The sequence below is a fragment of the Saccostrea cucullata genome, unplaced genomic scaffold, assembly GCF_032062105.1.
Source record: "Saccostrea cucullata isolate Sc308-1 unplaced genomic scaffold, CSIRO_AGI_Scuc_v1 ctg611, whole genome shotgun sequence".
Taxonomy (NCBI): Eukaryota; Metazoa; Mollusca; class Bivalvia; order Ostreida; family Ostreidae; genus Saccostrea; species Saccostrea cuccullata.
Window position 1 is genome coordinate 109,412 of NW_026919032.1, and position 12,113 is coordinate 121,524.

Here is a 12,113-nt window from a genome sequence, read left to right on the forward strand (position 1 = left end):
TGTCTACGGAATTTTGGGACAACCCTCGCAAATACGGAAAATTTTCAGTTTTTATAGCCTGACATAAAAATCTTATCGAATAGATATCAGTCTTTATTATTTTTTGAGTGTTTTTTTTTTTTAACAAAATAGTCCATGCAGTTTCTGATATGTGAGGTAAGATATTGGGATAAAACGCATTCATGTACAATCACAGGATTCTCTTTTCTCCACTTTATACGCCTTTCCTTATACCCATTTAAAGTCTGCATAGTTAGAATAATCTAACTGTGTCTCGGTACAAGCCCTCACCACAGTTAGAATACGTCCCATATACTTGCAATGTAGCAAATCGGAGCGGATCCGCTCCGAAACGATTTTGAAGAATATGAAATGATTTGCACTGGGAATAACTCCCAAAATAATTAAAACAACCCTTTTTGAGATTGCTTATGCCTTTTATCCCAAAAAATAATCCATATAAATACGAAAATCCAATTCATTTTCTCAACGTTTTTCTCTCGATTCAAATTACCTCCATGTTTACATTCGGAACTCTCTAGATTGTTCCTAGTAAATGCACTATGCGAGTTATCGCCCGTGTTTCTTTTTGCTACATTACGAATACACGGAACGAATTCTATCGTTAAACTGGGTCCGTAGGACAATATCATTTTAACGATAGAACATTCTATCTAAAGTCTGCATAGCTTAGTATTCGGCGCTCATGAAACCCGTGATAATTCAAAACTATAAATGTATAGTCCATACGATAAACACTTGTGTGAGTTGATCTATACACATGGAATTTAAGCATTATCGATGAAAATCGGACGGATAAGCAAAATTATATTTACCAACATATAATATATTCTAGTAGAATTTATAATTGAACTTATAGGAACTTGCTAGTGCGATCTATAACTCCATAGTTTAAATGATTACATTCTATCATGCATTATTTTTTCTTTACCGAGATAAAAATGTCAATGTTGTTCACGGTAAATATGTGGGGAATACCTTATTCTTCAAAAGTTTTCACCTTACTTCTACAGATTTTTTGTTGAAAAAATCTTTTTGAGGAAAAAACAAAAGCAAGTGTTATCTTTTTGTTCTTTTAAAATATGTTTTGGGGTGTGTAAAAATGCTCTTATCTGATTGATCGGAAAAATAATTACGTTTACTTGATGTCCATTTATAGCAACTTTCGGTTCTTGACTTCCATATTTGGAAATCGTCCAGACCTGTAGAAGAATGTGTATTTTGTTTGCTATTACATAGTTGTAAGAATGAAATGGTTAATGTAAATCGAATGTTACTATTTTTTTCAAAATACATAGAAAGACAATATTTTTTTATATTGTCAATTTGAAAAGAGTTTACGGTTCTAATTTGAATCGTTGTTTTCAAAATGATATATATGTAGACTAACACACAATATACCATCCTAAAACCGAGCCCCTTGAAGAAAAATGTAACATTATTTTCTAACCATTACACTTTGTACTTAAATTGTTAGATTTTGTAAAGAGGTTACTAGTAACAACATGAAATGCATATAGCATGAAAGGTTATTTAGTGCGTACATGTACCTTTTCATTAAAGTAACCGTAACATTTTTTTGAAAGAAGAGGAATTACATTTTTGACCTCTAAACAACACAATGTTTTAAGTCCGTTATTTCTTTATTACTTGGGTTTATATAATGAGAGACATATTCAAAGTAGTATTACATGTGAAAAAAATATCCAGCTTTACTATTGCATACAAATTATAATTAAGTATAACACATTTTGCACATGATAATAAATGTAATCGCTCAATGTGAATTTATTCTAACTCCAATTCCCGAAAAACGCATTTCAAACTAAAGAATGGCCGCACATAAGGATTCTTATTATAACTTTAAATTCAGAGACGCATTCAAACGTGTAAAAATAAATCATTGTGGATTGCAATCTTTTGCACAAAGTCTTTATTAGGTAATTGTGTCTTATCGTTATGCCAGACAATCATATCATGGAAAGCCTTTCATGGAAACCAACATTATCAACATCCTGACCCTGGAATTGACCTACTCTGGTCATGGTTTTTCAGTGGTTAGTTCTAGGACTTTCATAATTCAATGTCTTTATATTCATAATTTAATATCTTGTGACAAAACCATCATTGGGATACCAATGATTACTACCTTGGGGTTAAAACAACTTTTGAATGGTTTGCTTTATAATTTAGGAGTCTATTTCTTGTGACAAGAGCAGTCTTTGAACACCAACATTAATATTTACCTCGTGAATTTAGCCTTTGAGTTTGTCTTCCTTTCCAAAATTTTAACATTCGTCATAAAGTGTGAAAGGATGGTGATAGAGTTAATTATATTTTACATTATTGTGTCATGTGAGAAGACAATTTCTAGAATGCCAGTGTTTGTGACCTCTTGGCTCTGGTATTTGACCATTTTTTTCCCAAAACGTGTAAGACCCATGTTATTTGAATGGTTGTCCAAGGGCATCCCTATTTGTTGTAACAGGGCCTTTCTTTCTTATCCATACCAAAAAACGTCCTCCAAAAATCGATTTTTATTATAAAAAAGAATATCCTATTGATAGCTTAATTAAGTATACTTTTTAACATTTATTTCAATTATTCAGTTGACTAACATACACTTATTACAGTATTTTAAGGGAAAAAAATAGGTTTTAATTCTATAAACTATTGATTTTTATTAAATCAAGTTTTCCTGATTGTTCACAAGTAGTTGAAGTTCTCTTGTCGTACCTCTACTGTTGTCGGTATAAGACCTTTACAAATAAGAGAAGTGTTGCAACACAAAAATAACTAACAAAAAACACAAAAAAGACACCGTCAATAGACTTTGTCGGTAATTCCTCAGTTTTAGAAGAAGACTGAGAACTTTGACTCTTGGTATTGTTTTCCTGTTTGATATCATTTGGAGGTAGCTTCATTTCTGCAGCACTTATCTCTCGATGCTTGATTTTCCATATATTGGCCCATCCTTTCATTATCTTTTTGAAATACTTCATATCAGGATTTTTTCTGGCATGATGGCTGTTGATACTATACACGGTGGCAACAGTTATCAAGGTGCTGTAAATAAGCATGAACATCAGATACATGCAGAAAATGGAAGATGTATTGCTGGTTTGCGGCATTCTGTCAGTTATCAAAGTCATGTAGACAGCAAAGCTCAGAAGAACAGTCATTGCAAAAGACATACGTTCTCCACTTTCCACAGGAAGTTTGAAAACAATCGCGTTTACCAGGCCTAGAAAGACAACAGGTAATACAACACTTATCATGTGAAATACCATTCGCCTTTCCAAATCGAAAATAATTACGACGCGTTCAACATTTTTCGTCGGTATGAATTCTACTTCGGAATTGATATTGCTAAGAATCCATTCTCCGTTACTCTCGAAATTTGCAGTATCTATCTCAGCTAACCCCATTTGCAATTTTGAGGCGGACATTAATGTGGAAAGATAAATTTTACAGCGATGGATATCATTGGGATAGAAAGTAATATCTGACGTGCATGTTGTGGTCAAGACTTCCATGAAGAACAACCGAGCTTGTCCACTGCTAGAAATTTGGACATCTTTCGTTTCTGGGTCACCTTTGTTGATAAGAAATTTCTCAGCACAGTTCAAAAGATAGAGATTTGGAGACCAGATGCGTGACAGTGGAAAACTCAATCCATGGATGTTTTTGTTCGACTGTGGATCCCAAGATAACATTTCGTCCTCCCACATTAAATCCATTGCTATTACCATAGTTATTTGTCCATCCACGACATTAAATCTATTGAGTGCTTTGAGAGTTATGTCCATTTCTATCTTGATTTTTTCGCTTTGGTTTCTCTTTGGAATGATATATCTTGAATAGCCGTCAAGTAATGTATTCGTCACATTTAGAACATCGTTATAGTCTTGACAAAAAATCCCAGTCAAAATACTGACCAGTACATACGTTTCTAATCTCGCCGCTCCGAAAATCTCCATCTTTACGACTAAGGATCAATTAAAGAGTGAATGTTGGGGAATTCACTGAGATCTATTACGTACATGTACTACCACTGTTCAATTACGAAATTATTTAGATGTTAGAATATCAAAGCATCATTATTAAGATACCAATGGCTTAATTTATTGATATATTTGATTTGTATTTAATTGCTGCCCATTGTGTGTAATTGGTAAGTTATGATATCAATAACTATGGAACTCTGTGGACTTGTAAATGTAATTAAATTCGTTCACTGATAAGAAGATATGATTAATAGATGTTTGTAATACAAGTGTAGTGGAATCTGTTTCGTTGTACTCTCGAGAAAGCAAATGAACAAAAGATGAAACTGAAGTTATCATTGAGTCATTATTTTATTTGTGTTGAAGTTTGAATGCAGCTTTAATTATTCATTAATGAGGTTTATAGTTCGTATTGATTTATTAATAAAGTGATTAAATTATGTCGAATTAGATGTAAATGTCCTATAAGTGTTGATGGATAGATGTTATGAATCATTGTTATTAAACCGTGCCCCAAATCAGTGTTATTTAGTCGAATATTTTATCTTTTGAAACATATCGTTATTTACATATAATTATTGTTACTGATTTGGAATTCAGAACATAAAAAGAGATATTATTTATTAATGGTAGAATAATCAAATGATCCTGAATTTAAAACAGGTATTGTTGCTTTTGTTAGTATTGCTACCACATCCAAATGTAATTTTTATTAGTAAAAGTACGTTTATAAGTATAGAATTAAGCAGTATGGAGTGTGCTTTATTGTGGTGTATCTTATGAAACATAACGATCTTTCTTGGACAAAGTTTGAGTTATTGTTTTTGTCCTGCCTGTCTGTTTGTTTCTCTGTCTGTTGTTAACTTTAACCTAGCCCATAACTATGGAGTGGGTGAAGCTATGATTTTCATATTTCACAGGTGTATTCCTTGTGACAAGACCTTCCCATGGGTACCAACTCTTATTTTGATTTGACTTTTTAATTTGACCTCTTAACCTTGATCTTGGAGTGACCCCCCCCTTTTTTTTTAAACAAGTTTTTACTTTTACAAAAAATATACCACACTTTAACCTTGGCAATGAATTTTGAACAGCTAGGGCTTTCAGCCTTCACATGTGTATCCACTGTAACAAGACCTTTCAGCTGGTGTAAATATTTTTGACCTTGACCTAAGAGTTTGGCCCACTTTTTAAAAACTTTACCCGTGACCATAACTTTTGAACAGTTAAAACTAGGGCTTTCATATTTCACAGGTTTATTCCTTGTAACAAGACCTTCCTTTGGATACCAACACTTTTGACCTTGACCTTGGAGTTTGAAATGCATGTAAGAGAATTCAATCCTTGCCCTAAGCTGCCATACAGTGTTTCACAAACAAATCTTGTTTGTATTTTGTAGACAATTGGTGCAGCATTTGTCTCAAAAAAGATACAAGCTCTTGGAAAGAGGGTAACGCTAAATATATGGGTAAGTCATGCGATCTGCTCAGTTTCGTGCTCCTTCTGAGGAACAACGCCCAACTTTCAGTTTATGATGTGCCAAAAATGTTTTTTAAAACCAGTGTTTGTTTTAAATGATTGAAGTATTTAATATAATGCAGGACACAGCCGGTAGTGAAAGATATCAGTCCATGACTAAGATGTACTACAGAGGTGCCCGTGCCGCCATTTTATGTTACGATCTGACTGATAAATCCAGTTTTGATAAAATTAGATACTGGGTTGGCGAGTTACAAGAGAATGAGCAGGTAGAACATAGAATTTTGCAATGTTAAATGAGTATCATTAATAATCTTTTAAGTGTAAGATATTTACTTTGTAAATTGATATGCGCCAAAAGTTTCATTGACAAATTTGAGACAGTTAATAAACAAATACTTACCAGGTACTTTCTGAAAGATATTCTTTTTGTTTATTCTTATGTGTTGTATCTAGAATTTTTTGTTATTTTGCATTTTTGTAATTTATATCAATAATATAGTATGAAATTGTTTTTGTTTACATCACAGTATTGCCGAATGTATATATGTGGAACAAAGAAAGATTTGATTGACAATGATTCAAAGACGCGGGCGGTATCTGTCAATGAGGCACAAGTTATAGCACAAGGTATTCTGGCTAATTTCTTTCTATGGCGTTTAAAAATGAGTTAAGCCACCTGATCCCACCTCTTGAAATTCTGGGCGTCTTGTTTATGTACACTTCAGTGTATTGTTTGTATCTTTTATCAGATCGATCTCATTCTCATCTTAACCTTTTCCATTTATTCTGCTGCTTGAACAAATTAAATCCATTTATATTGGTACAGGTGGTGGAACAAATGTAAACTTGACGCTTTGATAAAATGGCTTTGAGAAAGTATATTTATTTATTACATACTTAGAAAATAAATACAGGATTTTTGCATATGTGATATGCCTGACATCACAATAGCCGTATCAGCCCTGCAGGGCTGATATGGGTTTGCAGGACTGATAAGGATCAATATCACAACCCTTGTAAATTCAACCTAAAAACAGTACTTGTTATAATATAAATATTTTTTATATAATCATTCTCATAATTTTAACCTTTTGATTGTAAGGATCACCTACTGGTATTTGACGAAAGATCGTTTCAAACTATGGATAGGGCACATTTGAAAATGAAGTAAAACATACCCAATCCGCTTGAGACAATAAGCTAGTATGTACCTGTCAGAAGTACCTGTGCATGATTATTTTTTCTCAAGTTGATGTGTACTCTATTTTATTACTATTAAAGTATGTAATAAACATAATAAATATACCCTTTTCCATATCACATCCTGTATCAGCCCTCGAACAATATCAGCCCTCAGGCCTTCGGCCCTCTTGCTGATATTGGTGTCTCGGGCTGATACAGGATGTGATATGGAAAAGGGTATATATTATTCTCTATGTATTATATATTAACCATATTTGAAAACGGAGTTATATCCCAGGTAATCTACAGATGTATTTTAAGTACAAAGAATTCAATGTATAAACCAAATCACTAGGTAGCGAGGTGCATCAGATTTCTAAAGAATTTGCTTAATGTTTGTTGACATCAGAATAAATCAATCTTCTTCCTAGCTCATTTCATTAAAGAACGCGTCACAACTTAATAATTTTTCAACCAAGTTTTATTTCTACGGTCATTTCAGACTTACAAACGGATTGTTTTGAAACCTCGAGTTTAACAGGAGAGAATGTAGGTAAGTTTAAAATAATGCAAGTACATTTGTGTAATTCATGTTAAACGTACTTGATATATCCTTTATATTGTATGCTTGTGTCAAGTTACTGAATGATTAAAATGACTTTTTGCTATTCAAAAGATGCTGTATTTCAACGTATAGGAGAGGATTATATAAGAAACATGCATAACTATCCAGAAAACCAGCCCAAAACACAAGGTATTGTATCCTGCTTACTTTCAGTTTCCATTTATTTTCTAAAAAAATATTATTAAAAAGTAAAAACCACCGAATAAAGATGCATAAACTTGTTACGTTTCACAAAGAAAAACCCCCCGCTAGAAAAGCGAGCGGATATATAGTGATGGGGGTGTCGGAACGTCCTTTTATACCACTGAATGAAATTTAATGAGACTTTCACAGAATTATTGTTACATTATAACATTGTGCACCTCTTTTCTTACTTTTTGATCGGACACATATATGGGGTTCCCAGAGCAAAACATGGGCACGACTATTACATTGAAGGGTACCCATCTCTTATCAACAGCTCCTCCTATATCACTGAATAAAATTTGATGATACTTTCCCAAATTCTTTATTACATAATACCATTGTGACCTATTTTACATTTTGATTTGACACTTCTTTCGGGTCTCCCAGTGTAAAGCATGGACTGCCATTGTAACATATGGGAGGCGGGGGTTTCATTAAGTGATCTCATTGCTCACAGTACCTGTAGTTTGAATAAAAATATATGAATGAAAAATATGGAGATAAGGAACATTAAATTGTATTTGCTGACATAATCATTGTATCGACCGTAGAACTTTCGAAATGATGACTTTAAGGAGGCTACTAATATTCTTGTTTCATCAACTTGTTTGTCAATAACTTACCTCATTTTAGAAATTGTACATATGTAGAACATGCTCTTGTGTTTCGAAATGAACTAAGAGATATAAACCCTGTCTGCAGGTGAAGATTTATTGTTCCATAAGTAGGGGAAGTTGACGATTGAAAAGTTAGTGTCATCAAGTTAATCATAATAAAATTATTTTGTATAATGTTGGGTTTTTTCATAAAAGAAATATATATTAATATATCAATATATTACTATAGTTATAAAAAAAATGTTTAATTCTGGTTTGACCATTTGATATTACATCTAAACTTTTTTGCTTTGTAGGTTTTGAAAATAAACATTCCCATTTTATTCTTCACATACATCTCGTGTATTTCTGTTTGTACAGAACGCATATCGCACTCTGAGAAAACAAATATCATTAGCCATGATAATAACAACAATTTTGACTAAATCTGTAAATAAAGTTTGAGTATATGATTTATATTTAAATCAAAGCGTGAATTTGAACAACTGAAGCTGAATCTATTAGAGCAAAACAAAACACAGATATGACTCGTTGTTTAAACAGTCATTTACAAATTTTAATCTTCTTTTTTTCATATATAACGCTTTTTATTTACTCCTTTACGAACTTGTCATTAAGAAATGTAAACAAACTAAATTGGTATTTATTTTTTTCATTGTAGAAATAAAGCAGGAGTTATAATTACTCTGTTAGAGATCATTGACTTAGATTTAAAATCAAGTCGCGGTGTCAAAGCAATTGTGAGCTATACGCTAACATAGGAGATCAATATATGAATGGATATTCCTTAATAAAATGCAATCAACATTTTTGAAATAAAACTATCAAAATATTTATTTTTCCTTTAAAAAGTACTGAAATTCAGATTTCTTGAAAGTATAATGAAAACAATAAACAAATTTTATATAATAAATAACATTTTCTAAATACTAGTATTGCAATAAATCTGGGAGATGAAATCTGTATCTTTATGTTTGTACCTTAAGATGAATTTTCCTGCATTCTCTTTGTAAATTTATTACAGATAACGGCCAGGATTCATTTCATGTACATCAGAAAGAGAATACACCGCCCTCTTCGTCATGTATGTCGTGTTTTAAAAGGTGAGAAAACTTAATGTCTTTATAGATTTCTAATCAATGGATAAAATCAATAAATAAAACTAGAATCTTAGAATAAATATAATTTATTTTAAAACTGCTATATCTTGATATTCCGTAGAAAAATGAATTGGTCCTTTGGACATTACTGCATGTTTGTAACGTTGCTCTTAGGTCTTATATTTGATAACAACTTCTCAAATTTTCTATAAGACACTGGATGCCAAATTTCTTACGATTTCTTCCGCTCTTAATCAAGAATTTATATCTAAAAAATTGTACTTAAATTGATGCAGATTTTCAAACTATTGAAATCCGTACTTATTCATTTAGCTTTGCGATGTTTTTTTTTTTCACAGGTGAAAGTAGAGGATGGAACTTTAAATGTTTTATTTATGGAAAAATGAAAGATGTGAAAGAGGATGTATTTTTTAAAAGTATTGTATGAGAATGACCATAATCATTATTATTGTATTGAGTTCGTTATATTCTCTTGTGGAAAAAACTAAAATACTTCAAGAACAATTTGCAATATATTTGAATTGCTTTGCATCTAAGTTGCATAAAGTATAGTGTCATCTGGTATCTCGGAAAAAATAACAAAGAAGCAATGCTTCTCTTGGTCAGTGTTTTGTTTTTATTTTATGTTTTAATTAAGTAAATGAACAAAATGTATAAGCAGCCTGTGATCATAAACTGTGGTTGGACAAAACATGTAATAAAAATTTCAAAGGTTTGTTTGTTATGTTTAAGCTTATTGTAGTTGATCTGTAATATATGAATAAAAAGTTAAATTAAAATTTGTGCGAAAAATTCTTTCTATAATTATTTCAACGGATTCAAAGATGTGTAAAAAAAAAAAAATAGAGTAACGGCTGTAAATAGTTCAGTGGTTAGAAAGCTTTCAAGGTACCAGAGATCAAAGGATCAAACTTGATATTCAATTACTTGTGACATACTGCATCCAACTAAACACACACTATTTTCTAGGAACATGTACAGAATTTTTTTTAACTTAAAACAAAATGATGGTTAACCTTGCTGTCAATTGACTGAAGCTTTTGTATAGTTGTTGCTTAAAAATTATGAATAGTGCAGTGAAACAACTTTCATTTCCTTTAAAGAAAAACTTTCCTTTGAGAGTCCAACTATTGAAAAAAGACAAGCTTTGTGAATTTGCAATGTACATTAATTTTGATGAAAATGTGTATTTTTGAGTATCTTCATAAAGGCTTAAAGTTTTTTATCTATATATGAACCCACTCCTATTAGAATTATATTTCATTAAATAATCTTTTGAGGTGAAATATATGGTGGTATAACGAACAGTATTCAAGCTCAGAGTCCATTTAACACCCCTTTAACAATACAAAATTGGAGCAGAGCAAACACAGACTCTCAAAAAATCAGAAATAGGATAAGGTGCTATGGTGGAGTTGGTATCCCTGTCGACGGTAAAGTCCGGCGTGTGCTCCTTTTCACGATCGGGAAATAACCTTTAAACAATTCTGTGTTTATAATGTCCTAACAATTGGTATGAAAAACGTACGTCAGCATTTGACTCAATGATAAATTGTATTTGCTGACATAATCATTATATCGGCAATAGAACTTTCGAAATTATGACTTTAAATGAGACTGCCGATATTCTTGTTTCATCAATTTGTTTTTCAATAATTTACCTCGTTTTAGAAATTATTCATACATAGAGTATTCTCTTGCGTATCGAATCAACTGAAAGATATCAACCCCGTATGCAAGAGATGAAGGTATATTGCTGCATAAGAAAGGGAAGTTGACGATTGAAAAGTTAAAGTCTTGTATTTTTAGCTCACCTGAGCCGAAGGCTCAAGTGAGCTTTTCTGATCAAAATTTGTCCATCGTCTGTCGTTGTCGTTGGCGTTGTTGGCGTTGTCGTTGTCGTAAACTTTTCACATTTTCATCTTCTTCTCAAGAACCACTGGGCCAATTTCAACCAAACTTGGCACAAAGTATCCTTGGGTGAAGGGGATTCAAGATTTTACAAATGAAGGGCCACGCCCTCTTCCAAGGGGAGATAATTATGATTTAGTGAAAAATTGATAGCATTTTAAAAAAATCTTCTTCTCAAGAACCACTGGGCCAGGAAAGATGAAACTCATGTGGAATCATTCTCAGGTAGTGTAGATTCAAGTTTGTTCAAATCATGACCCCCGGGGCTAGGGCGGGGCCAAAATGGCCGACCCAAGTTTTACATAGGAATATATAGGAAAAATCTTTAAAAATCTTCTTCTTAAGAACCACTGGGCCAGGAAAGATGAAACTCATGTGGAATCATCCTCAGGTAGTGTAGATTCAAGTTTGTTCAAATCATGACCCCCGGGGCTAGGGCGGGGCCAAAATGGCCGACCAAAGTTTTACATAGGAATATATAGGAAAAATCTTTAAAAATCTTCTTCTTAAGAACCACTGGGCCAGGAAAGATGAAACTCATGTGGAATCATCTTCAGGTAGTGTAGATTCAAGTTTGTTCAAATCATGACCCCCGGGGCTAGGGCGGGGCCAAAATGGCCGACCAAAGTTTTACATAGGAATATATAGGAAAAATCTTTAAAAATCTTCTTCTTAAGAACCACTGGGCCAGGAAAGATGAAACTCATGTGGAATCATCCTCAGGTAGTGTGGATTCAAGTTTGTTCAAATCATGACCCCCGGGGCTAGGGTGGGGCCAAAATGGCCGACCAAAGTTTTATATAGGAATATATAGGAAAAATCTTTAAAAATCTTCTTCTTAAGAACCACTGGGTCAGGAAAGATGAAACTCATGTGGAATCATCCTCAGGTAGTGTAGATTCAAGTTTGTTCAAATCATGACCCCTGGGGCTAGGGTGGGGCCAAAATGGCCGACCAAAGT

General features: G+C 32.8%; 1 protein-coding gene across 5 annotated transcripts in view; it reads left to right on the top strand.

Annotated features, from left to right (window-relative positions):
- Positions 1-9,644, top strand: part of LOC134277932 (ras-related protein Rab-24-like) — a 31,967-nt gene extending 22,323 nt beyond the window's left edge. For 4 of the 5 annotated variants that reach the window (XM_062760243.1, XM_062760261.1, XM_062760251.1 and 1 more), the window contains exons 2-8: positions 5,428-5,496; positions 5,630-5,776; positions 6,038-6,137; positions 7,195-7,245; positions 7,369-7,446; positions 9,145-9,223; positions 9,580-9,622. In XM_062760243.1, the coding sequence (XP_062616227.1) occupies positions 5,428-5,496; positions 5,630-5,776; positions 6,038-6,137; positions 7,195-7,245; positions 7,369-7,446; positions 9,145-9,223; positions 9,580-9,583 (528 nt within the window). In that variant the 3' untranslated portion in view covers positions 9,584-9,622. Of the gene's footprint in view, positions 1-5,427; positions 5,497-5,629; positions 5,777-6,037; positions 6,138-7,194; positions 7,246-7,368; positions 7,447-9,144; positions 9,224-9,579 lie in introns of all 5 variants that reach the window. The other variant, XM_062760234.1, reaches the window with a different exon arrangement.
- The last annotated feature ends 2,469 nt before the right edge of the window (positions 9,645-12,113 follow it).